Genomic DNA, 27,046 nt, shown 5'->3' on the forward strand with positions numbered 1-27,046 from the left:
CTGTCACCTCTCTCTCTTGTCCCGCGTCCTGGTCCGATGCCCAGAGAAGAGAAAGGAAAAGATCTCTCCCAGGCTCACCAGGCATTCCCACCACCAGGGGGACGCGGGTTTAGGCCTTGTGTCGCCCGAGTCAACCTCTTGTGAACCCAATCTTCTCAGCCTCATTGGGGACTGCGATGTGGGTATCCGCATGGCGTACGGGGCACAAGAGGCGACGGGGGACTCGTGACACGGTGGGAAGAAGGGGACCCACGGGCCATTGGGCCATGGGCCACGGTGCTGCAGTTGCCGTTGGTCATAGGAAATTTCGTACGTGTCCCATCATGACGCTCCTTCGAGGCTGTCGCACCAAGTCCGCCTGCATGGCGCCTCGTGAGAGGTAGCAAAGGCAGCCAAGCTGAGCCTGCGTGCGGTGACTGGTGTGAGACGGCTTCAGCCCGAGAGTCCCGAAAAAGGACGCTCCAGACCCAGTGTTAAGTCGAGCGATCCTTTCGTATCCCGGGGAAAAGAGACAGATGATAGGCACGCTGTGGGAGGCGGGAGAGCCGCGCAGCCGAGTAGCCGTTCAGCTGTCGGGCCTGGGAGTTTGATGATGAGGTCGAGTCAGTCGGAACCTAAAAACGTTCTTTTTGGAATGAGGACGGGCCCTTTCTCACTGCGGCCATGGGATTACTTAACTGTGACACCCTCTCACCCCCCCCCCTTTCCCCAGCGATTCTTTCAACCCATCTCATCCATGTAAGCAAGGGAGTATACATAGTTGCGGCCCGTGCCTTTGGGTGCACACCATCTAGATATTTGTCTTCAGATATCTGCCGTCTCGTACCTCTCCCCTCAGACACGTGTGCGTCAGGATTGGATGTAGATAGTCGATGTACCACATAGATCTCCGTGGCCCGAACGAGCAAGTACTAGTGCAGATATCGCAGGCATCGTCGTGAGGGCTGCTCATCTGCCTGCATTCGCCCGTGCGGGCTCAGACTCACCACTCCCGCCTAGCAAGGCTGCCGAGGAGACCCCCGAGGACAATGACGAATTCTCGAGCTCGAGACAGACCTGTGCGCTAGTGCATTCTGTGGCACAACGGTTCCCGTCATTCCCCAGTGCTCTGATCGTTGGCCACACAGCACCCACCCATGCAGGTGGAGTTCTCCAGTGCCAGGCAAGGTGGGGGGTGGGGGGGGGGGGAATCCATGCACTAACAGAATTTTGAGATGAACCGCTTGCTTCTTTTTATATCTTCTCCGAGAGAAGCATGATCCCCCTCAGACGGACGACCAACGCGGTGTGAATTGGCAAATCACATATGACGACTATATTCGGGCACGGTATCACTCTCACGTATTTCGTAAGCACTATTCGATCTCCGAGTCACCTCGTGGTGGCAGTCACCGAACAAGTCCCAGGCGTCGAATGAGCGGGAGAGGGCGGCATGGCAGCAGAGATTCTCCAGTCCCAGTCCTACGTTCTGCACTGCAGAGCTGACAGACAGGACAGGTAGCAGCAGCCTGGCCCAGCTGAAGGACTGCTTGGGGAGACAACATCGCCGACTCGGTTCGGGAACTTCCTGGCTGCCTGTCATGCCCCGTGTCAGGATCAGATCCACTTTCTCTCCCACCTCCCGGTCGTCGACCGGGCCTTTGAAACCTGGGATGAATGCGACAGCGGCGGGACCGCCAGAACGGGCTGCTCTGTAATGGTGCAAGACTGTGTATAGATAAAATGCCACGTATTTCTTTGATCATTTACATTCATGACTGTTGTAAACATGGCTGAGGAAAGGATGAGGCCATCCCCATCCATTCCCCAGCAGCGGTCAACGCGACCTCGTGTTCGCTGAATGACGCAATCACATATGCTCTCGCTTGACCCCAGACCGACGACTAACGTTGCTTTTCGCCGTCTTCCACAGTTTTGTCAGTGCGTCTGGACCGGCCCAATTGCATGGCCAAGGTAGCACCTAGCCCGAGCCTTGCCCGGCAAACTGGCTAGCAGGAGGTGACTCGTCGCTGTCGTCCTCCAGGTGGTAGTTGCCCTGAATGCGTCTCTTGGCCTCCCACTTGTCCTGTTCCGTGATGTCCTTCTCGTCCTTCCGCATGTCGGGTGCCCACTGTGACTCGTTGGGTGAGTGGCCCACAGACATGCCCACACGAATCTGCCTCCATGTTAGCTCTCAAAGAAATCACATAGGACAGTCAACAACCTACCAAGGTCTCGAGGGCGCCATTCGAGTTGTCCACCAAGTCACCATCAAACACCATCTTGCCCTCTTCGAAGAGCAGAACAATGGTGCTGCCGCCGAACTTGAAGTAGCCAAGCTCTTCGGCCCTTTTCACGCGCTCGCCTTCTTGCCTGGTGATCACGGTGCTGCCGACCATCATGGCACCCACACAGATGACCATGACGCGGCCGTGTTTCTCGCTGTCGATCGGCACGATGACACGGACGTTCTCACCATAGACATCCAGCGCGGAGCGGATGGCCATTGGGTTGACCGTGTAGTATTCACCTTCGATGAGCTTGGGCTTGCCCATGATACCGTCCACGGGAATGTGGAACCGATGGTAGTCCTGCGGCGCAAGGCGGAAGATACCCAGTCCGCCCCCGTTTTCATACCGTGCCGCATCCTCGGGGTATGCGTCTCCAAGCAGTCTCTTGATCGAGAACTCGCGACCCTTGATCCACACACCGGTGGCAACGTCGACACGGTTGAAAACCACCGAACGGCAATCTGCAGGCGACACGATGATATGAGGGTTTTCGGGTGCAGAACATGGTCGGGCGCCTGGCTTGAGGGCTCGGTAGAAGAATTCGTTGAAGTTCTTGAATTGCTCCAGCGGAAGGAGGACTTCAGACATGTCGAGCTTGTGGAATTCAATGAAGCCCTCAATTTCGGCCTTGGACTCTGGGTCGTCGTACTTCTTGCCCTGCTTGATGCTGAGGCTCTTGAGTAGTTTGCGGACTTGTGACATGTTAGTAGGGAGACCTTGTGCGCAGCATTTGTGAAAGGAACTTACTCCTCTTGTTCTCCATGTTGTTCGACTTCAGTCCCTTGTAGAGCAGCCGGATACCGAGTCTCACGTACACGCTCATCTTCTCTTCACTTATCTGTCCTGTTATGCGATCCTGGACAAGAATGTTGGCAGAATTTGCGCCGAGCTTGTAGCCTCCATATGAAATCTTGGTGATGACCTTGGAGTACCACTTCCTCTGCGCCTGGCTGGCGGTCACGAATCCAGCCATCACAAGATTGTTGACTTGGCGCCAATCCTGGCTGGCGCAGGTAGCTATGTGAGTGATAATGTCCGAATCAGTCCGCTTGTTCAAACGAGGCTGGTGGCAGATGGGGCATTCCCTAATCTCAACCACATGCTCTTCTCCGCGGTCATTGAGATCATCTCTCTCGGCTAAAACTTCGCCTTCTTCGCCTGGAGTGGAAAACTTCGGAACCGTGATGGTAGACGCGGATGTCTGACTGCTAGGTGCTGTTTCAGGCCCAGGAGCTACCTCACTAGGAGCTGGCTCCTTTCCAGAAGACTGCCCTTTTGCGAAATCGGGCAATCTGTCCTTGAGGCGATCAGTCATTGATGGCTTCGGCTTGGACAGAAGCTGATCTTCCAAACAGATAACGGCCTCATCGGTGGTCAGATCGCTTTCACCGCTGTTAGCAGCATGTGGGAAGCGCTTGAAGAAGCTGTCAATGGTAGAGTCTCGCAGTGTCGAGCCGAGGGTGTCCAACATGGTTGTCAGTTCAACCTTGCTGATGCTCCCATTCTCGTCAGTATCATACTGCTTGAGCATAGATCTCCAAAATTGTTGCCGCAAGGCTGGGTAGGGCATGTATTTGGCCCTGAGAGTAAGCACTGGATTATGCTTCGCCTCCCACTTCTCCAGATTCTTCATCTTCAAGGGCACGTCAAACAGGACAAAGTCAGGATCTTCGCCATCTGTAGCCGCCTCTACCGCAGGCCCAGCAGCGGTTTGGTCGACAGGCGCCAAAAGTCCAGGGTTAGGAACAGGTAGCTGTGTTGTTTCCACCGCGCCGTCGCCCGGGACGGAAGGGACCTGGGACATTTGGGAAGGGTTTTTGCTCAGAGCTGGCCGGGAAGATTTCGCAAGGCTCTGCTGAGAGTTCGACCGTGACATGCCCAGCCTTGAAACGAGACTTCTGCGAAGAGCTGTCTGGTTGCACAAACTCTGGTGGCTCTCTGAGCCTGTAAAGACCAGTTTCTGGATCAGCAGTAGGGGCCGTCTCCATGAGTTCCTTGAGAGGAAGAGACGTGGATGCAATGAAGTCATTGCCCGTATAGCGATCCCTGTCGATGACGGTGAATGCGAAAGAGTAGGTCTGCTCATGGCCAAGTACGTTGAATATCATCTTCTCATTGAAGACTGGGTTTAAGTTGTGTCGAACGACCTTAGTCCGGTATGTCTTCTTGCCCAGAGACGCGACCACGAAAGGATCCATGTCGAAACCGGTCTTCGTGAAGTTCGATTCCGGGGGAAGGTCGGTGATCTTGACAACCTCCAGGAATATGATGCCGACAACGTCGCTACGATCTCCATTGGTGAACTCATAGGGGTTGTCGCGCTTCTTGCGCTTCAAGCCCTTGATTCGGAGCCGTCGTTTGCGCTTTTCGACACTTTCGGGCTTTGATGGGTCTTCCTCTTCGGGTGTTTCGTCATCGTAAATGTCATACTCAGCGTCATCGTCGTCGCTAACATCCTCTGTTGGCCTTCGGCTGATGGGTGGAGACGGAGAGGTGCTCGGCTTAGTGGGAGCCAAAACTGGCGTGCGGGATGGCGTTGGGTTCTTGGACGTGGGGTCGGCCTCAGGAACCGCGCTGGTAAGAGCCGTGAACTTGGCAGCAATTTCGGCGTCGGTAGCATTTGGGTTCGCAGCATCATAAAGAGTGAATTGCAACAGAACCTCGCCGGAGACTTTGGTGGCCTTCTTACCCGTCCTCTTGTTCTTCAGAGGAAACCATTTCGGCTCCTGCTCGTAGTGGCCGTCGGCGAAGATCTCCTCGAGAGCGAGATCAAACTCGCCCAGATAGTCCTTTCCAAATCTGTCCTTGTCCCAGCAGATGATATCGAGGAGCAGGTGCCGTGTCTCGTTCACGTAGAACTCGCATTGTTCGTTCCAGTGCGGGTTAAGCGTCTTAGACACAGAGTGGGTTTGGTGCCTGTTTTCACCGAGGGTCAAGACGAGGTACTGCGGGCAACGGTCAGTCTACTTCCTTATCTCTGTCGTCCAGGGAGAAGAGAACTAGGCTTACTGGATCAGAGGTACCACCTCGATCCGCTGCGGCGAGATTTCGTGCCTAACATACGCGGGTTAGACGTGTCCAACGTGAAAGTAGCAGGAGTGAACCTGAGGGTCAAGCACGATGGTCGTTTACCTTCAGAATTACAGTGTTAAGCATCAAGCCCGTCTCCCTACGCCCCTCGGGGCTTGCTGAATCTCCTTTGTTCCTCATTGGGCTGGCGTTACGACTACTTGCGGCTGAGCCGGCGTTTAAGCGTGATGATGATTTTAGACGTTGTGGTATGATGCTTCTGACCATATTCAACACTCGTAATACTCGGCGAAACGGCTGCGTTCGAGGAGGATGGAATGGAGGTTCCGTCGTCTCTCGAGGGTGTAGTGGATAGTAATTGGGTGATGTCCTCGTCGGGAGTGGCGTGCAGGGATAGCTCCAGGGAGAGCCGGTCTTGACGTCAAAGGTGGGGGAAGCTTCGGGTTTGCGGTATTATTGTCGAAGCCGACGGTGAGGAGGTGTGAGAGAGGTGATGCTCTGGAAGTCGTGATCCGTATGGGATACCTGTGGGGACGAGGTCGAATCTTGAATTCTACTGCATATCTAAGGTTGTCAGTGACGAGTGATGGCCATGACATGGTGGTCGCGAGGCGGCCCAGGGGGAGGGTTTGAGGCGTGCCCTGCTTACCTGATGGGTTCCAATTGCGTGTCTTAACAGCTGGTAGCACAGACCAAAGAAGCAGTGGAGCAATAAATTGGGCAATTTCAAGACATCTATCTGACCAGTTTTAGGCAAAGACAGAGCGAGATGGGACGGACTGGGTCGGGGCTGGGACCAGGTCTGTGGCTGCGTGGTGCATCTGCGTGGTCCGCGTGTGCATCCGCAGCTGCGTCAGATCTGGCTGCCGCTGACTCCGACCATCAAGGCGTGTAGGGCTTCGAATGTTTCAATTCGCCTCAAGGCCTCGCCATGGCAGTGCGAGAAGGAAGGAGGGTGCAGGAGAGGAGGGTGGATTCTGCGGATGACGGAGAGGAACGCACGGGGCGGGAGGAGTGGGTTTGGGGGACAAGAGGCTCACGTCGCCAGAGAGAAGGAGATGGCTTTAGTTCCAGAGACCAGAGCTGAGGGACGAACGGGACGGTCTATGCCAAGACCAAGGAGCAACAACGTCACACCTGCCGTTTGTGCTTGTAGGTGGTAGCCCGTACCTACCGCACCGCACAGTACCTACATAAGGTTGCCAGGGTAGACGGAGCTAACGGGGCAGCTTGGCCAGTGTCTTGTGCTCCTGGCTGTCGGGCTGTCTCTCTGGTACCTAGGTAGCCAGTACCCCCCTTTTGGAGATTGCTGTTAGTGTCAGCCAGGTTACTGGCCACCTGAACGGTGTTCAATCCTGCCGAGGCACATGAAACCCGCTGCTTCCACTCCATTTCTGGCCCACCTGGGCGATCGATGCCAGATCTTCGACAAGGAGTACTAACAGGGACTAGTCAGGGGATGGTATCGCTACACCGACGGACGCCCGGCGCGTTGTGTTGTCTGCATTTGCATTTGCACCACACACGGTAGGAGCCAGCAGACAGACCAAGGCAGTTTTCACAGGGCTCAGCCACCTCGATGAAGGTTGCCCTTCGTCACCAAGGCGGATGGCATGGAACATGATTCGCTTTGCGGTGTCGTTGGACGGTAGTGTCTGTTACCAACGACCGAGAGGCACAGAATACGCGCTGAAATCACGATGGGGACGGGCAATTTGGTGAAGAATGGGGGGTGGGGATGGGGGGATTCCAGTGTGTCCTGGCCCCGGTCCTACAGCACAGGCACAGTCTAGAACAGACCAGTCCAACTGATTGCGTGCATTGAGTTGCAACAGGAGTTGCCCCGGAGTCGAAGTCACAGCAACAAGCTTCCAACTATCAGATTATCGGAATTCTAATAAGAGTTGTTCTGTCACGCAAACTTACCCCTCCATTTGCCTTGGTGACCGACATGAAGACTCCTCTTCGTTCCACTCGCCCCTCCCCCCTCTTCGAGTCGCCAAGATGCAGAGGACAGCTGCCCCAGTGTGGCTGATGACACGCTACTGTAAGTCAACATCCTCCCACTGCCCCAGACAGTGCCGTATGTGTCCGTATTGGCATATCAAGGGCAGCCCCAAGAGCCCGTGGATACGGTGTGCCGAGTTCCCTGGGGCAGGAGCTTTACATGTTCAGCCCTGTCCCGTTGGTTCCGATTGAGTTTGGCAACAGCTCGTGAACCATGAGCTGCCTCAGGTACTGCCAAGAGCCCAGAATGGAGCTGTCAGGCTGGTCCCGTCTTGCCGCCCAGCCCGTCTGTGCAGCAGCCACGGCAGCTCAGGACCAGTTGTCCTCGGCAGCAGAGTCCCGAGCCCGCGAGCCGTCGAGCTACCGACCACACCACTCTCACGCCGTCAGCTGGCGATACCGCGGCCTCGGGATGCAACAGCGGCGATGCCCAGCATCCCGACTCCAACCCTGGGTGCACAACCCTGGGTGCAGTCTTGTATCACTCGCACTTGGCCACCCTGCAGAGAAATGTGCAACCCGTTTTCTTGTCTCTGATGAAACCTTGAATCGTCCTGTCTAATATCGCTGTCTTGGATTCGAGACAGCTGACAATGCTGTGTCGGGCTCACCTTGCTTCTCCGACGCAGCCACTCTGCCACTCCGATCCCTGCCCTCGAGCCACGCCTGGCTCGGCGCCACCCCCTGAGTTCAACAACGATGAGAGAGAGCATTGCATACCGTCTATAACTGTGGCTATTTACTATCTCTTCTACTAGTGTGGTCGTGATGTGGTGCAGAGTGTCGACGGACCCGCAACTATTCATTGTGGTGAGTCAAGGTCGGCGGCAACAGCTCCATCGCCCGCCTCCTCGATATGTGGTGCGCCAACCAAAATGATGCACTCTAAGCAGCCAAGGCTCTGAACAATCACATTGTGCGTTGGAAAGCTCGTCTTGCGCAAGTCAGGATCCGCAAGAACATAAGTGCCAGTGGACGTCCTCACATGTATCATGCATGCCATGCATAATCAGGCAGTCAGAGCCCACTCGGTGTGCAACCGCAGTGGAGACACGTTCATCGAGACATTCCACGTGCATATGTGGGCATTCTAGACTGTGGGGGACGGTGGATCTTGTCCAGATGCCAGAATGCTCGTTATAATCACCGCAGTTTCAAGGCCATCAGAGCTTGACCGAGATGAGCTGCGTAGCACCCAAAATCTGGGGCTCTTTTCTGATTAATGCCAGAAGGGAATGTTCCATCAAAGTTCTATCGGTCACTCCCTGAAGACGATCCATTAGACTCTCCAAAGAGACATTGAGAAAGGGTCCAGTTCATCAAAAGAACCCCATCAGAACATCGGAAAGGCCGACCCATGAAATAGAAGTGGCGCTGAGAGGCATGCTCGTGGATACAATCCCGCACCGGCTCTCAACGCTGCTGATCAGTCTTGTGATGCCTTGCTGGGCCTGGGTCAGTGTGCTGGAAAGTCCATGTCCATGGCTCGATTTTGGATCATTTTCGCATCTCAACACAGCATATTTGATATCGATCACAAAAAGTCTGGTGATGCTGCCTGCGGTGGCATCTGATTTTGCAGCACTCTCCTCCTGTACCCAAAACTGGCCCACTTTCTCGGGAATGCCAGTCTTGGTTTACCAACAGAGGTCGCGTGTACCATCAGAGTGGTATCCCAGTGGGTGTCATGATTTGATGGGTGGTGGGTGCAACTATGCTTTTCTAGAGCCTCACTGATATCACAAATCCGCATTGAGGGTGCACTATGTATGGGATTCGAAGGACTTTAGAGGAGCAATGTGTTTCCCTCTTATGACAAAACTCTGATGTCTACTTCTCGGTTTCGGTAAGGTGTTCCCAGACCACACAATGTGTACAGTGCATCCAACACCACACTCATTAAGCTTAGCCTACAGACAGTTGTGGATGTGGGTAAACACACATTGTCTACAAAAAGAAATGTGGGAAGATCAATGAGGGAAACCCTATTTATTCTCATTCCAGATTTTGATCTAGTACAAACCTGTGTACCTATATTGTACAGGACATCTAGAGCCTCAATTCAAGCAAATATATAAGGACTATAAATGCAATGTGGTAATGATACGACGTTTGTGTAATGCCAAACTTTCGAATTGGAATCTAGATGGTAAAAGCTGGTGTGCTACAATCATCTGTGAGTGACGCCGGCCGTGCATACCTGGCACCATATCTAGCTCTGTATGGCCCAGTGGAGTAATCTCAAATCAATTCTGTGCTTATTCCAGGTGTTCTTAACTCATTTAAGCAGTTGGCACCGATTTAGGAGGGACCGCTATCCGGTATGTGCCCCATTCCACAGAAGGCTCTAGAAGCCTCAATTTGTATTGATTTGTTCTTCATTATTTGCCTCAGCCCCAACCTGAATCTCCCTCACAGCCCACTTAGCCTTACTATACTGGACCCGTCATGATGTGTCAAGGACAATAAGAAAGATTCCAATCGCTCTGGTTTGCCTTACCAGGTTCGGCTTGAGTTCCGGCCCCGAAAGGAATCCACACAGGCCACTGATATGCACATGCGGAGTGAATACCGTCCTGCAGTAGCTACTTATCATTGAGTCTCAGGCATCAATGTGATGCTCTGGTCTACTTCAAACACACTCTAATATGAAGGGAGACACACAGATACCAGTTCCATTTGGCACTTCAAAGGAAGTTTGTATTTTGCCTGCCTTGATTTAGTCAATGCTGACAGGACGGTAGGAGCAATTTCAATGTACCGATAAAACCGTTGTGCATTCCAAAGTGGATCTGCAAAATATGAAGATCACCATCACATGGCTTGTTCAAGAACTAAAGTCCACGGGCCATGTTGAAATAGCAGCCAAGCTTGGGTCCCACACCGGGTTCAATCGATTACCTTTATTACAAATGTAGAGGATGCTAACTCGTGATTCGTGTGATAATTGACCTGCGGATGCCCGGTTGATCCGGATAAATTGGGTTGGGTACCCACAATGCTGAACGGCCAATTCTTGCCCGATTTTACTACGAGGTTGGAGATACGTAAAAGTGATCTCTGAATGACTCTATGCTCTTAACCAATTTCGTTATCCAGACATGTGAAAACATCCAAGGGACCACGGGCCGAAGACACGTTTCAATGTTCCATCCTGGGTGAATCCTGTAGATCTCGCAGGGTAACGCTTGATCATGTTCGATTCTTGTAATAAAGTTGGAATCCACCAATGACTAGCATGACGCCAACCAAAGCTCATCAAGCTTGACCGCAAGAGGCAAATCTGCTTCCTATCCGATGCACAATTCAAAGTTTCAGTTCATGGAATAGGGGATGGCACGTGGCCGCCCCAATTTTTGTCCCGAGGGGACGGTCCGCCCCAGGGTCCAAATCGAGACCCAGAAATTACTGATCACAGCTAGCAACAGGAGATTTGCGAACCTCCATGCTGATCAACCGGTCCCTAAGCGATTGGCTGGAATCAACCACCGCGTCCCCGGCCCTGCGAGGATCAGGGGCTAATTCCGAGCGTGCAGAAATGAATCCTTCGCTCTCTGTTTCTTTTCTGCAACTAGATGCTGCGGTAACATTCCCCTGCCTGTCACCACTACTCATGCGCCCAAACCCAGTCAGAGTCTATTATAGGGACCCCCCGAGTATCGGTCAGATCGATTAATCATGGCGAACAAGATGTCCATGGTCAAAATAGCCGTCCTCGGCGAGGGCGGCGTTGGCAAGACCTCCCTGACCATCCAGGTAAGTCCCCGATCGCACGAGCTCCCTCCAAGCGTAGGCCACCTTTGCTCATCGATCTAGATGTCGCACCAACATTTCGTTGAGGAGTACGACCCCACACTAGAGGACTCGTACAGGAGACAGTGCGTCGTCGATGACGAAGCATGCCTGTTGGAGATCCTCGACACGGCCGGGCAGGAAGAGTTCACCGCGCTGCGGGAACAATGGATACGCGACAGCGAGCTCTTCCTGATCGTCTACAGCGTCACATATCGCCCCAGTTTCGAGGCCGTGCAGAAGGTGTTCGAGCAAGTCTTGAGCACGAAGGAGAGGTACTCCGCGCCGGGTGGCTTCGACGCCTCTCTCGTCGTCCTGGTCGGGAACAAGTCAGATCTGGACCACAAGAGGACCGTGGGCATCAGCGAAGGGAGGATGCTGGCCAAGAAGCTGGGCTGCGGCTTCATCGAGACCAGCGCAAAGACCCGGACCAACGTCGAAGAGGCCTTCTACAAGGTCATACGCGCCGACCGCAAGCGCAAACGAGATATAAGGGAGCGCGAAGACAGCCGCCACAAGTCCGACTTAGCAGACCTGGGCATCGACCCACCCAAGACGAAGAAGAGCTTTTTCAAGAGGATTTTGAATCGCAGTTGAGAGCCGTCATCAAAATACCAACATTGAAGGCGTTTGGGTTATAGATACTAGTGTGTGTCTGGTGGTAATATTCTTGGAATTCGGGAGGGAATCTGGCTGGCGGTAACCATGGCTCTCAATAATTCCAGTCTGTCAATTCTTTGTTGAAGAAGACAAGGGACAGACTACTTGTACTTAATTAATCTTCTCTGAGGGTTATACCGGCGGCGACAGAGATTTTGGGCCCATCTCCATACCCCTGCCCTCCTCACCAGGCCTGTGTAAACATCTAATGCTGGACAGAAGTGGCGCTCCTCACATCTGTGTTGGGGATGCTGCTTTGCAGGGGCTATTTATAGTGATAGCTAGGGGATATATGCCCATGCACAATATATTGGCACCCTGAATGAGACCAGTCGCTATTTGACGCGCTGTGCCGGTATGGCCATCCGTGTTCGCGGCGCTAGTTCCGTTGTGGTCAACGCGGAGTTTGAGGTCCGGCTCGCCGTCTTCTGTGTGACGTAGGATGCAGGTTGCTCCTCTCGCAGACGGAGCCTTTTTTAGGCTGTTATTAAGGCTGATTTGCGCATCACCTGGACACTTGATTGTGTTGTCTTCGGAGAGACCGCGGACCATAAATGAGCGTGCACGAGCTTGAATCTGGGAAAACCAAAAAAGTTCGCGGCATCCAACCCACACCTCAAAACGCCAAGCCGACATGTCGGAGAAGAAGAACATCGTCATCACGGGGGCCGCTCGGGGAATTGGACGTGCAACTGCTCGCCATCTGGCGCTCTTGGGCCACAGACTGTTCCTGATTGACATTGACGTCGAGGAGCTCTCATACACGGCGAACACGCATATCCCAGGAGCATTGACCGGCCTGGTCAACGGCAACAAGGCCCCAATTGGTGTCGGCCACGGCGCTTGCGACTTGCGAGACCCTGCAGCCATCAAATCAACAATCAAGGCCGCGGCTGACTACTTGGGTGGACGAATTGATGTTCTGGTCAACAATGCCGGCATAGCGAGGGCCCAGTTTAGCCAGGGGCGCAGCATGGCAGACCCCTCGGTTTTCGACGAATGGCAGGCTTACATGGAGACCAACCTCACTGCACCCTTTCTCGTCAGCCAGGCCTGTATACCGTACATGACAATCGAAGACGACGGGCGGAAGGAGCACGTGGACTCCGTCATCAGACCAGAGGCTGCTCATGCAGCTGCAGACCAACTCACGGAAAGCCAACGGAGCGGCTTCTCGGGCCGTGCCAAGCAGGGCCCCAGCATCATCAACATCGCCTCATTCCGTGCTCGGCAGTCAGAACCCAACTGCGAAGGATATGCAGCGTCAAAGGGCGGAATCCTGGGCCTCACTCAAGCCATGTCTATTTCAGGTGCCCAGTGGGGAATCAGGGTCAATGCCATTCTCCCGGGCTACATCTATGTTGAGCATGAAAACAAGAAAGCGGATGAAGTCGACGGCTCCCAGTGGTGGGCAAAGGGAGTCCCCGCCGAGCGGCATCGAAAGCACCCAACAGGTCGCATTGGCTATGGTGAGGACGTCGCCGAGACGATTGAGTGGCTCATGGGCGCTGGTTTTGTGACAGGACAGGAGATTGTCGTTGATGGAGGCATGAGTAAGATCAAGCACGTGGATGCTTGACTTGGCAATCTCACCTTACACGGGCATTACGAGCGCCCTTCCTGGCTTCCTATCTATGACATGTCAACCTTACTACGTCTCTGTGTTCCTACTCTTGAGGTGTCACATTTCAGTGACCTATGTGACAGTCCAGAAGCCGGAACAAGCGCTTTGTGTAGACGAACGGAGACCTCTGTCGGTGCCTCTCGAGTTCCAGGCCACGGCTCTGTTGATAGCTCCGGTATTGCCTCAAGACATCACCCGCCGCTGCTTTCAATGAAATAAATAGTATTCTGCGCCAAATTCAGGGTGATAGCCACGCTGAATTTAGTGCCTAACTCACGAGGATCTTCAAGTTTCGTCTAAATTGCTGGAGATCTACGTAATGTGGGCCAGACAAAGCCTTTGGTGATTGCACAAAATACGACAAATATCTAAATTCTCAAGAGCAAAGAGACAATGTCCAAGATAGTCTTAAAATACTCAGAGTGACGCGGATGAGGTAAGAGATCCACCAGATCTACAACGTAGCTCAACGTAGCTCGCCACAGGCCCGGCAAGCGGGCGGGCCGGATCGCAATGGCACATGCAAAGAGTATGACAGGCAAAGAAACGCCGATCTTGACACTAAGCGAAAGCGTGCAGCATAATTTGACCCTAGCTTGAATTAATAGATAAAGTGTTCCTAGCTGGTGAAGGAAGTAGCATGGCATCTTGAAAGCAGATCAATGAAAGAGTTGCCTACCCTCAAGTGCTTCTGCTGGGACAGCCTTAGTAAAGCCATGCTAATGGCAAAGAAGACAGAACACGAGGCACCATGCCAGACACACAAGCATGATTGCTCAGTTGAGACGCAGGACTACAGCGAAAGAGACAGTGCTGCCAAAACCAGCTCCCCTGGCCGCTAAGATCATAATGATCGACTGCGTCCTGAGAAAGTACTATGCTCACCATACTGGTGAGAACTGACGACATGGAAATTTCACTCAGCTAGAGGGCCCGTGTGCACAGATTCTTTTGTGAGAATTTGCCGCTATTCAACGCGGGATCTTGCCATCGGACTCCCAAGTGTCAAGCAGCCGACGCCCAATGGGAGTAGCCTGCACAGGTCAAGGCTCCGGATGTCAAGGTAACATGCCTTGCTCTATACCTTCTCAGCCGTCCTGTTGGCAACACATTCACAGATATCATACGTGCATCATTTAAGTAAAATATATTTTGTCTTTCGTTGTGGTTGAGTGGAGAGTGCCAGGTAAAGTACACAGATATGATAGGGCAGAAACTATAGAGGAAGGACTTCAATGGTGTCTCCCTCCATCATCCGTCACCTATCGCATCATCCCCTAATTCCTCGTCGCCGTCGTGACGCCATACGCCACCTAGATATAGTACATTTTGTTGCTCACCCGGGGATGAGGGGTGATAAGCGGTTGTAGCCGAGCTTGCCGTCCATCATCGTCTTCTTGAGCCAATTCACTGATCAGGGAGGCTGTGTCCGAGTGCGAAGACGGATCGAATAAGTTGCTCAGGTAGCGTCGGGCGCGGTCACAGGCAAGGTCTGCGTAGTATGCCGGAGTGCAGTATGAAACAGCCCTTGTGCATCGCCCAAAGACGTAGTGCAGGCTTTGCGTCACATCTTCGAGAGTGTCTGCTACGTTGTAGCCTTGTGCACGTGGAGCGGCGCGGAAGATTTCATCGTGAACCACAACATAGTGAGCTGGCCTAGCATGTCCCTGGATGGCAGAGTGGGCCTCTACATGCCCATGTCAGTGCTGTTGAGCAAAAGAACAGACCAAAACGAAACAGATGCAGACTTACGAATCCAGAAGTCCCACTGATGGGCCTCAGTGATTCCACGGTCGGTGACAGTTCCGGCGAGACAGTTGCCGTTGCCATCAGCCTTACCCTCTGTCGTGGGCCCGAAACGTGTGTGATGGCGCTTGGTCACCACAACGACAGTGATTCGAGGGCGTTCCTGACCTACAGAATCATACATCTCCTCGCAGGCCCGTCGGAGAAGTGGCAGTTCATAGTCTTTGACCATTTGATGCTGACCGTCAGAAACACCATCCCGGTAGACCAGGATGTTCCTGGGGAACATGGTGTGTCTTCCCTCAGTCTTCCAGAGATTCAAGTGACGCTTAAGCATGTCCTTGAGACTATCGACCATCTCTTGGCGTCTTCTTCTCTGAACAGACGATGTGGCTGGCCATTGAGCGAGGCTTGCGTTGATGCTGGCGACCATAGCAGCAATGCTGGGCGCCCAATTGCTTGAATTTGGATCCGGGTGTGTCACGTCAATACCCACAATCATTGTATCGCCTCGGGAGACAAAATGAAGGCGTGATGGATGGATAAGCTGATTGTCGCCTCCACCTTTCAGGTTGAACTTGAGCGCTATGTTGGCGAAGTACTGCGGTCGGCCGGTTGAGTCCACGAGCTTGTTTCCAACCGAACATATGTTGACAAGTCCAATCTTGACGTCGCAGATATGTTTGATCCGGTTGTAAAGGGCGGTGTGCTTGACTGGCAGGATGATGTAAAGTAGGCGGAGGCTTCGGAGAGCCAATATAAGCGTTTCCTCTAATCCAGGGTCTTCCACATTGCCCAGTTGAAGTCGCCGGATCCCCGGACTGGCCTCGCCGATGTTGATACCTGTTCCTCGCAGTGACCCCCGGAAGGAGTCCAATGCGGCTTGAAGAGGTACCGTGGTCTGGAATGTTGGGGGATATCCGGTCATGGTGATATACAGCCAGCCCCATGTGCCCGCGGGGATTGTCGCAGGTCGACTCATTGCTAGGCCCCGAAGGTTCCAGGCAGCGGACGAATTCACTGTAGCGAATCTTCTGTTGCCATACGCGACTTGGGGCTTCGTCAGAATACGGGCTGGGATAATCGTAAAGTTCGGTTTAATTTCAACATGGAAAGGATCCTGTGTCGGATAAAGTTGATTAGCAAACAAAACATTTTTGCTTTAAACCCCCGGGGCTTACCAGCAAACGGTTGTCTCGCGACATTCCAACCATGGAGAGCCCCTCCTGAGCAATAGACAAGGCATTTTGAGCTGGAGCAGGCCTTCGAATAGCGTAACTGATCATTCTGCTGGTTTGCTCTGCGTCGAGCTTGACACCAGCCTTCTGACCAACCATGACTTCGCAAACCTGTGCCGGGAGGTACACGGGATTGGCCTTCGAGCCGACATTGACTACAGGCAGTCTCTTGTCATCCAGACGAATACCGTAGGCTTGGTTTCCAGACATTAATAACACTAGACTCTTCTTTGAAAGGGGTTGTATCTTACATGTGTAGAAGAACTCTGATACGGTCACGTGTCGGTTCTGCTGCTGAACCCAGAACAACACTTGATTTGGACCGGCTCCAAATTCCGGTACTCTGGGTCGTTGTTCATTCGGGCCTTGTCCATCGCTCGGAGAGGCGAGCGCTAGGATTGTTCTGATGCGCGGAGTCCCTGTGTGGGAGGTCTTCACTCGGACTCCTTTGAGGAACTGTTCTAGTCTGTACCTGTCCTGGAACCCATGTGCTGCCATGAGGGCAGTCAAGGGACCGGGCCGATAGAACGCACTGCAGCAGACGTTCACGTTGACTAGAATACGACCTGTGGCGGCCCGAACGCTCGAGAAGAAACCCCGGATGGCCATCAGGCCACTGCCCAGATCTCTGCCTGCTACCTGCTTCGGGAAAGTCTTGTTTCCGAAGGTAACCAGATTGTCGTTAGACCTGGCGTAGTGGTTCAGAAAAACGTTGAATGCCTGGATTAGAGCATCCTTTTCGTCGAAGGCGGTAGACATGTTGGTTCTTGTTAGGTACTCGAGGAGGCGGCGAACCGGCAGCGTCCTTGTATGCTGCAGCCTCAGATGATATAGTTTGGCACGCGGTTCGGGTTCAGTCTCGAACTCCGATCGATATACGATATCGCATGCAGTAAAGTCGTTGTCGAGAAGTGCACGTGAGAAAAGAGTTGACTTGAAGTCGCTGCAGATGGTGTGGGAGCGGGCGACAGACTCAGGCCGCTGCAGAAACAGCTCGATGATGCGGGTTCTCTTCCTACCCACGGCTTGAGGCTGTATATCAACTTTGTACTGCTGGAGGACAAGCCTGGGATCCACCAAAAGTTGGAAGTAGTTCGCCCACACGGTGACCTTTTCGCCCCTCGTTCCAAACCCTGGTCGGCTAGGGAAACGTTCTGGCGCCAGAGACAGGCCGCCGACATTCGGTGACCTCCCATACTCATCTTCTAGATGCCGGACGTTGCCATCGATGATCAGAGGTTGGCCTCCAGGATGTCTGATTACGACGACCAAGGTTAGTTATGATGATACTTTGAAGGCGATGCAAGAGATCTCTTACATGTACAGCGGGCCCTGCACTCTTCCTACAGGAGGTGGTCCTTGAGCACCCCTCTGTGATCCCGAGGCGCTGCTTGGAGGCTGTTCACTCGCATGAGCTCTTTGAGATCCGCCGGCACCTCCGTGGGATCCCCCACCATCTCTCCCGGACCCAGCGCCACTTCTTTGCGACATGGCGTGGTAAGAGTACGGATCTCGTCGTGCTTAGCGTTGATTTTGGGAAATACTTCTTGAGCAGGTGGACTGGTGCCTGTTAACTGTCAATTCTGTTTGATCACGATACAATAAAGTGCAAAGATGTGTCTGATGGATGAAGAGAACAGGGTGAGATGTTGGGAAGGGAGTTGTACGGGGGCTCAAAGGTCTCAGAAAGTTACCTAACCAAGGGCACAAGGAAAGGTGCTTTCTAACTCCTTCGAAATCCAAGTTTCGGTGCTGTTCGCGGAAGTAGCCACCGTCGAAAGCGACAGTTTCGAAAAGGGCGGGGAAGGGGCACTGGAAGGTGTGTGAAGAGTCGGGGAAGTGGTATCAAGCTGAAGGCCACGGAAACAGTTGGAAGGCTGGACTGGGTGGCTTACGCTGTAAGTACCTAGGTATCAAGACTGATTGCCTGGGTATGATGCGACGTCTTTGGTGAAATAGTGCCGAAGCACAGTGGCTGTGATTGTCGAATTCGAAGGCCGGGGCCTTCGGCAAACCCGTAATTGTACTTCACGAACCTGTGTTGCGGCAAGGGCAGATGTCAAACTTGAATCGAGTGGAATGAGATAGGGTATTTAGTATTCGAAACGAATGTTGAGATGGGGCTTTTGTAGGGAAGTGACTCGGCGGTACAGGAAGGAGGAAGCTAGCCCGGGACAATAGGTCAAATTGTCCGGAGAATGCAAGGAAAGAGAAGCTGATTGGTGTGAGGTAAGTAGAAAGAACAATGCCGTCTAGTGGTTCGAGGAAGGGAAAAAAGTGGCCGTAGAATAAGCAGAAAGAGCTTGCCTAATCCTGTCGCCGTGGCAAGCCAGGGCTGAAAAACAAAACGATCAGAAGCCGTGTGAGGCAGGAGCAGACCGTGTATTAGAGTACGAGAAATGCCGACAGTCCCTCCTTACTTTGTTGCACTTCAACTGTCGGGTTGAAACATTGCTTCTGATGTGCCTAGTGGGTACTGCTAGGCAGGTAGGTAGGTGGGTCTTGAAGTACAGTAATCCGTGTATGAGATGAAGCGTGTGACCCCGAAAGAAACAGCTCACTGGCAGTCGATTTGGAATGCGGTGAGCCCGTGGCAGGTAGCATTGTTAGATTCATTGGCATGTACAGTACACGTATTGCTCCCAATCGAGATTTCGTATTATGTCTTTCAATTTAACCTAGACAAGTACCTAGGTACATCTTCCACTTGTTACTGTCCTACACCTCCGCCACGTTCCGCAACACTGAGCCCGGCAAAGCGTGCTGTGGTTAAACCTCTCCACGGTGTACGTGAGCAGGTACAGGCTTGGTCCTGGGCTTGACCAGGCGACTCAAGTCACCAACTGGCAGCTGGAAAGGGAAATCGACAGACTCGAGCACAATGGCGAAGAGTATCCACCAGCCTGCCGCGCAGCAAACGAAAGCACACGCTCCACTGGCCTGGTAATTGTCAAATGTCTCGTATCTTTCGGACCAGGTACGCACATTTACGGCACACAGGAGTAAACTTACAACAACAAAATCATTGGCTGTCGAGGCATTTCCCGTCAAGTCCTCGGCAAGCAGCCAATACGCCACAGTCAACAAGGCGAAGGTAAAAACCAGTGTCAAGAAGATGATTACGAAGCAGACGTTCGTACGAAATGCGCAAATGAAGAAGATGAATGACACGACTCCCATGAAAACAAGGAAGAAGCCTATGCAGACGCGAAGGTGCGTCGACACCTGTCAGTCCGAAAGGTTCGACAGTAGCACATGGAACAACGACCCAAACTAATGATCACCACGGTGACAGCTTACCGAATCCGGCATTGAAAGCCTGTGTCGTAAGACCAACGGACGCATCCTGCCCTACCGGAGCAAACGACGAAAAGGCGGCGAAGGACGGGTTGAGAGTACCCCCGAGGGATAAGAAGAATGCGCCAAATGTACAGAACACGACGGACGGGAAGGTGTTCCCGAGCACGAACTCGAGGATCCCGGTGGTGAATTGGAGCAAGCCCCCGAAGAAAAAGAACTGTGGACTGGACGGAGTCAACATCGCCGATCACCCCATGTTGTTATGGTCAACAAGGACTCACATTCCGTTCGCAGCACTGCTAGAAGCGCCTCGCCACTGCATCAGATCGCATGATAAGGGCGTCAAAGCGAGCAGGAATCCAACGAGACCACTATTGTGTACACAGGATCAGCCACACTTGACACATTGGAATGGGGAGCCTTGATTCAATGATGGGGTAACACACATAGGAGTCGGATTCCCAAAGGTTTTCCTCAAATGGCCGCTGACATCCGTCTTGGGAGCAAGATAGAGCTTCTCGAATAACTCGGCCGAAATAGAGACGGCACCGGTCGTCCTAGCCTCTTGCAGCGTGGCACCTATATCATCATGATAATCGAAACGAGACTCCTGTATATCGGGCTTCGAAATCTTGCGGCCAGGCATGGTTGTACGAGGGGGAGGGAAGATCTGGGTTCGGTGTGTTGGGCAGTATTGCTATAAGGAAAAAGCATATCCGAGAGTCCCAACGCACTCTATATGAGAAGGCCCAGCAGCTCGGGATTCGGAAACTTTCAGGCCTGAGACCACCACCCTACCTCATGTCAGTTACGATCGGGTGTCATTGCACCTGGAGGATCGAGGGCTCTCGTCATGCTCCTCCACACATTGAGTTTGACAAGAGGCGAAGCTTGCATGGGCTGGGTTGCCCCGAGACATGCCATTGGTCACCTGCCAGCGGAGAGCCGTGAAGGCAAGTGATCCGCGAGTCCGGTAAGGATTCTGCTGTGTCCCCCTTGACCGGCTGGCTTCTAGCCCTCAGCGGTGCTCGAGTGGGCTAAGGAAACTCTAACTACCGAGAAGCCCCCTCTTGAAACCACTCTCAACGTCTACTAGTCGATTGAGATCGAGAGCACAGAATGCGGGGATCGTTCCTGAGGGGGCTGGTTCCGGGCGACGTCAGCTTGCTGCCAACAGGGACAGCTGGACCCGAGGAGTCTGCTGCAACTGCGACATTCCCATCATCAGTGGATGCACAATAGCATGCAAGAGCTTTTCTGTGCTGAGAGAAGTCACTGGCTTCGAGCCGGTCTGTCCCACAAGTCCTGAGACATCAAGATCTAAGAAATAACACTTGAACACCGACGAAAGCATGACTCCGGCAGCTGCATCTAGAGCATAGCTGACAAGGGGTTGCCAAGGCAGTGGTCCGGGGTCAGAATCTGGGGTAAGTTCGTCCAATGCAGGGTTAGCCCTCGGAGACATGGCAGTGAGGATCGGCCGGGCGGATAGGCCGGTTGTGGCTTTTTTAGTCGTACGATGGCTGCGGCTTATAGCTTCGTCCACTGATAATAAAACTCGACTTGTCCGGGCTAAGGAATCTGCGGATCCGCAGGTTCAATTTCCATCCGGAGCACACAAAGGCCGGGTTTTTGGGGTTGCCGGCTTTCTCCGGGACGGGGGGCTGACCACTCGACCAGTTGACCATTACTTTGCTCACGAAGGTCATCCTTTGGCAACCCATGATGATGGAAGAGTGAAGTGAAGCGTGAGTATCTAGACCAAGAAGTACTGAGCTAATGCTAAAATCTGTATTCAAATATTGAGACGATGTGCAACGAAGAAGAATAAAGACACGCTATCTAAACAAGATCTTGGGCAAATATGCAGGGTATTAGATGTGAACCAAGCTCCTCATGCAATGTCCAGTCCCGGAACGCCATTGAAACAAAAACCACCTTGTTTACAGCCTATCGTTCACCTGGATCAAGCCAGGTGCAGCCAAAGTGGCCGTGACAACATCACCAGGCGTCGCGAAGTCTGCCTTTGTCGTCAAAGCTGCGACGGACAGGCCCTCCATGACATTCGCCGAGAATGGGAACGATGCCTCAAACTTGATCTTCTTGCCATCCCAGGAGACCTTCGTCACTGGCTGACTGACAGGCAGGTTCTGCCCCGTCAGGTATGTGATAAACAGCCCATCACCGTTTCCACCGACATACTTCTCGGCACCCTCAACGCTGCTCAGATCCGCCTCGAATGCAAGTGCCTGGTCCTTTGCCTCGACATCCAGGCCACCTGAGCCAGTGACCACACTCAAGGGCGGGAATATAGGGATGTGGATCTGTGTGACGTCGAAGGGGCAGCTGTCCACAAAGCCCTGCAGCGCGCTGAAGGCGAAGGCCGCGACCGACGTGGTGAGGAAGGGCTTCTCGCTCGGCTTGAGGCCCAGGAAGGTCCTGTACCAGCCGTTCTGCTCGCCCTCCTGCCCGATCACGGAGGCCACGCCGCGGACCGGGCCTGCGTCTCCGTTGGCGGCCAGGAGCTGCGAGGCATCCTGCAGCGTGCCGAGCACGAAGGAGGTGAAGGTTTCGGCGAGGGTGATGGCGGAGTTGATGTCGGCGGTGGGGAATTTGTACGTGCACGGAGGAGGGGCGAGGGCTCCGAACTTGGTCAGGACGTTGTTGGCGTTTATTGCGTGGAGCTCTTCTTGCTGTGTGGGAGGTCAGTTATTTGGAAAGCACGGCAGGCCAGAAAGGAGTCTTACAGCTATAACGGCTTCCAAGATTGAGAGTAGGTCGTCTCTCTTCTTTTGATCATCCAACTGAAATCCCGGGGCGTTGCTGGTGATGTTGTCCCTGAGCGAGGAGAAGAAGGCCACTTCGAAATTCTCATTGAAGGCGATGAGTTGGAAGGCAGTCAAACTGCTGCTGGCAAGCTTTGGCGGTGGAAGGGCGTTAGAGAGCTGGCCGCCTGCCTTTTGCTGGATGGTAACCAGTTGTTCCGGGCTTGGGCTGGGGAAACCGTCGCCTGCGGGAATGTTGTAGGATCGAGGAATGGTCGGGGCAGCAATTGTGGCTCCCGCCAAAACCACCAGAGACTTCAATATCTGAGTGGCGTACATCGCGAAGGTATGCTTCAATAGCAGGACTTAGAAGGGAAGAGAATTAGTTGATGTGATGCAAGACAGGAATGTAGATGATATCTCTTGGCCAGAAACATCCGATGAAACAGGAAACAGGCCAGCTTTTATTTACAAAACCATCGCCATGCTGTAGTGACGGTTGGTCTGTTGACCGCAACTCTGCACTGGTCGAATCTACAGAAATTGGGGCTGATGATCACGGAATCTCGGAAGAAGGCCAGGCCTCAGCCCTAGCATCTAGAACATAAGCTTTTTGGAAGGAGGAATGACTTCCCGTGCTCACTCCGGGCCTCGTGGGCCTTGCTGACCGGGGGCGGAGCAAGCACTAATTGCAGACGCAGACGGCCGTTGAGAGCTGATATCGCTAGCGAGCTAATCATTCAGATTTGATAGGTACAATTAAGCGCGGATGAGCATCTCGGAGCAGTTTCGTACCGGATGGCTGGGGAGTGTGGCTACGCGCGGGAGGCTCACCTTCCGGTCCACGAGGGCGGGTAAGCGCTAGGCGCCGTAGTCTGGGGCCACTGCAGCTGCATCTAAATCTGGACTTGCACCATGACACGTCAAAGAGTTGGTAACTTGCAGGGATCCCGGTGTCGCTCACTGTTGTCTACAAGAAAGCAGACAAGAAAGATCTCACTCAACACAAGCTTCCGTCCCATGCAGGCTGCGTTGCTCCAGAAAGGATGACTGACAGCTGTCAGGTTGCATTGCTGGCATTTGTGATCCCTGCCAACCAGAGCCCCAGTCCTACTCTCATTTGCAATCAAACGTATCAAAATGGCGCTAGCGACTCGCACATAATATACCACACCAAAAATCGTATATACTTATTATGTCGCTAATTAATACCCTTAATATTGTTAATTTACATACTTATTAAGGTTATTATTGCTGTTAAATGCTTATATATTAATTGCCATATATAGCGGTTACCCTTAAATATAATTTCTTGCTTTTTAACTTATCATTAAGATTTATAAAAGCCGCTAATGCTCTGTTAAAGCTCTAAAGAGGTATAATTAATGCTAAGCATTATTTATTTATATATAATTATGGTTAATAAGAGTATTTATATGCTATAAAGCCTTTAAATAAGGTTATTATTATATATACCTTAAAGTTAATTTTATATAATAATTATAAGCCTTTAAATTATAACTTTTATTAATTATAATCTTAGCTTAAATATTATATTATTTTTAATAATAATTCTTTAAAGTTAATAAATATAGCATTTATAAAAAAGAAAAATATTATATTTATAGCATTTAATAATCTTTTTATAAAGAAGTTTTAAATAATTATTAAGCTAAAGGCAAAGCCTTTTTTATTATTATTAATAAAGCTTATTTAAAAGCTATTAATAAAAAGGAAGTTATTATTATTAAAAAAGATACTTTTAAAGCTACCCTTATTATTATTATTATTAAAAAGTAGCTTTATTAAAAATAATAAAAAGGAGCTAAATCCTTTTATTTATATTAATAAAAACCCCTTTATTAATTTTTTTATTAACTCTTTTATTATTAAAAATAATAATATTTAAAAAATTATTAAAAAAACTGCTATTAATAACTTTCTTTATAATAATATTAAGATTGTTAATTAGGTTAACGTACGTTAGTTAATAGCAGATTGGTTGTATTTAAATCAGCTATATAAAAGGAAGGAGGGTTGCAGCCATAGGCTGCAAAACCTTCCTTTAGCTATAAACTATCTGGGGTGGTCACGTGCTGCCGCATGTAACCCTTGCCTGCCAGTGCTTTAATGCCAATTGCCTATAGTGCCTATTATCCATAATGCTGCTATCCCCTTATAGCACATTCATAACCATACTAATAATCTTTAATTAAGTAATTTATACATGCTTTTAAAAAGTATATAAGAAAAAGAAATTAAATTAAACTTAAAGCCGCTAAGTTTAAATTTATTAATTAATTAAATTAATTAAAGATATATGCTTATTTAATTATGCTAAATACTTATAAAAAGCAAGCATATAAAAAGGCTTGGGTTATTATTAAAGAGTTAAAGGTTAATTATTTCATTAAAGTACATAATTAATAAATAAAAGTTATTTTAATAATTATATATAATAAATTATTTTAATTACATTAATTAATAAAGCGTAAATTATTGCTTTTACTATATAAACGTTTTATTTATAATGCATTTTATAAATTTATGCTTTTATTGCTTATAACGCCTAAATTAAATAAGAATTAAACCAAACCCTTAAATTAATAACATTATTATTTAATTTTTAGCTTATAATATACCTTAATTTAATTTAGCTTAAGCTTAATTATACTTAATTTCCATAATTAAATAAAGATTGATTAATTATAAAGAAAGGATAAATAAAATAAGTTATAAAAGTTAATAAATAAAGTATTTAAATAAAGGAAAAAAATTAAATATTAAGAAATTATTTAATATTAATTAAGTTAATAAATAAAAATATATATAAGATTAATATATAAGTATTAAACTATGAAATTTAATTAAGAACGCCCATTAAACATAAGCTAGCAACTTAAATGCTTATAAAATAATAATAACCCTTATTACTTAAACCCTTAATGCATAAGCATTATTATAAAAATCTTAGTTATAAGGTTTGCCTTTAAGAGGAAAGTAATTTCAAATATAAGCTATATTATATTATTCCTTAAGGTAATTTATAATTAATTAATAAAAGGAAAATTTAAACTTTTGCTAATTTTATATACTTTTATTAAATAAAAGTAAAGATTAAATTGCTTTAATAATTTTTTCTTTATAGCCTTATTTATAATTAACTTAACTTATTAACTTTTATTAACTCTTATTTAAATATTTTCTTTAATAATAAGTAATACATTAAGCCTTAATATACCTTTTCTTTTTACTTAAATAAATAACTATTTTTAATTAATATATCCTTATACCTTAATTATAATTTTATTAATACTTATAAGCTATTTAAAAGTTTTATTTAATATACCCTTTATAAAGGCATTTATTAAGTTGCAATTATTAACAATCCATTAAATTTTAAAAATCTTATATCTTTTATATAATTATTAAAGTGCTATTAAGTTAATTATAAGGCATTTCTTTTTAATTATACTAAGCTTAACTAAGTATTTATATAAAAAATATAAATTTATATAAATTATAAAAGGAATAATATTAATATTAAAATAAATAATAATTTAATATAAAGTAGCTATTAAAATAATATTTATATTAAATTTATAAACTATATTATAAATCTTAAAAGCTAAAACGCTTTTAATAACTTTTTTATACTTAATAAAGAATTAATAAATAATATTATTATAAATATTTAATTTTATAAAGTTATTGCCTTAAGTTTTATTAATAAAAATAATAATAAAGTTTATTTAAAAGCTAAGATTTTAATTATTAATAAAAGAATTATTAATAAAGATAAGCAATTTAATTATAATTAAGTTAAATAATATATATTATATACCGCATTTAAGATAATTAGCTTATTATTAAAGCTTTTTATTAAGCTTAATATAATCTTTTTTACTTAAATTAATAATTTAAGTAGCTATAAAAAAATTAAATGCAGCTTTTAATTAATAAATAAAAGCTAAGTAAGCATTATAAGCCCGTTACTTAATATATTATTATCCTTAATTAAGAAAGGTAATTTAAATAAGGGTAATCTTTATGCCCTAACCCTTTTAATATATATTAATAATACTATCCTTTATAATAATAATCTTTATATCATTAAAGTTAAGTATTATTTTAAGAGTAAGTATTATCTTTAACTTACATTAAATATCCGCCTTTTTAATCTTCTTTTTTTTTATTAAGAATATTAAAGTAATAATAAAGAGAATATTATTTATTTATATAGCTATAATGTTAAAGTTATTTATATTATTATTTAAAATAAAAAAGCATGGATTATAAATAAAGATAATTATGCTTAATTTTTTATAATAATATTTATAATATATTATTTATTAATATATATTAAACTTAGTAATATTATATAAAGATTTAATAATATGTATAATAATATTAAAAGGATATTTATTATAAATGTTTAATAATAACCTTATAAGTATTATATATTTAAGCTTTAACTTTAATTATAAATAGGCTTAAGTAATATTTTAAAGCTTAATATATATTCTTTATTAAAGAATAAATAATGCTAAAGTAATTAAAAGTTATTAACTTAATTATTAAATAATAGGAAACTAAGTAAAAATCTTTTTCTTA

At 48.6% G+C, this 27,046-nt stretch overlaps 6 protein-coding genes across 6 annotated transcripts; 2 read left to right on the plus strand and 4 right to left on the minus strand.

Moving 5' to 3' along the window:
- Positions 1-1,960: 1,960 nt before the first annotated feature.
- On the minus strand, positions 1,961-5,480 carry INS49_013035 (uncharacterized protein; the record flags this gene model as incomplete). The annotated part of the gene is made up of 6 exons (XM_043173737.1): positions 1,961-2,155; positions 2,208-2,962; positions 3,018-4,065; positions 4,145-5,215; positions 5,280-5,324; positions 5,403-5,480. The coding sequence occupies 6 exons, from the start codon at positions 5,478-5,480 to the stop codon at positions 1,961-1,963; spliced, it is 3,192 nt and encodes a 1,063-aa protein (XP_043023034.1).
- Positions 5,481-10,985: 5,505 nt separating this feature from the next.
- INS49_013036 (uncharacterized protein) lies at positions 10,986-11,696 on the plus strand (the record flags this gene model as incomplete). Its single annotated transcript, XM_043173738.1, has 2 exons — positions 10,986-11,063; positions 11,124-11,696. 2 exons carry the CDS (start codon positions 10,986-10,988, stop codon positions 11,694-11,696), a joined length of 651 nt encoding a protein of 216 aa, XP_043023035.1.
- A 697-nt stretch (positions 11,697-12,393) lies between these two features.
- INS49_013037 (uncharacterized protein) lies at positions 12,394-13,338 on the plus strand (the record flags this gene model as incomplete). The annotated part of the gene is made up of 1 exon (XM_043173739.1): positions 12,394-13,338. The coding sequence occupies one exon, from the start codon at positions 12,394-12,396 to the stop codon at positions 13,336-13,338; it is 945 nt and encodes a 314-aa protein (XP_043023036.1).
- A 1,358-nt stretch (positions 13,339-14,696) lies between these two features.
- On the minus strand, positions 14,697-17,858 carry INS49_013038 (uncharacterized protein; the record flags this gene model as incomplete). Its single annotated transcript, XM_043173740.1, has 5 exons — positions 14,697-15,070; positions 15,136-16,249; positions 16,311-16,561; positions 16,619-17,622; positions 17,686-17,858. The coding sequence occupies 5 exons, from the start codon at positions 17,856-17,858 to the stop codon at positions 14,697-14,699; spliced, it is 2,916 nt and encodes a 971-aa protein (XP_043023037.1).
- Positions 17,859-19,136: 1,278 nt separating this feature from the next.
- INS49_013039 (uncharacterized protein) lies at positions 19,137-20,313 on the minus strand (the record flags this gene model as incomplete). Its single annotated transcript, XM_043173741.1, has 5 exons — positions 19,137-19,307; positions 19,380-19,564; positions 19,668-19,891; positions 19,949-20,038; positions 20,114-20,313. 5 exons carry the CDS (start codon positions 20,311-20,313, stop codon positions 19,137-19,139), a joined length of 870 nt encoding a protein of 289 aa, XP_043023038.1.
- Positions 20,314-21,610: 1,297 nt separating this feature from the next.
- INS49_013040 (uncharacterized protein) lies at positions 21,611-22,771 on the minus strand (the record flags this gene model as incomplete). The annotated part of the gene is made up of 2 exons (XM_043173742.1): positions 21,611-22,360; positions 22,415-22,771. 2 exons carry the CDS (start codon positions 22,769-22,771, stop codon positions 21,611-21,613), a joined length of 1,107 nt encoding a protein of 368 aa, XP_043023039.1.
- Positions 22,772-27,046: the final 4,275 nt, after the last annotated feature.

The sequence above is a fragment of the Diaporthe citri genome (assembly GCF_014595645.1).
Source record: "Diaporthe citri strain NFHF-8-4 chromosome Unknown scaffold_6, whole genome shotgun sequence".
NCBI classification, from domain to species: Eukaryota; Fungi; Ascomycota; class Sordariomycetes; order Diaporthales; family Diaporthaceae; genus Diaporthe; species Diaporthe citri.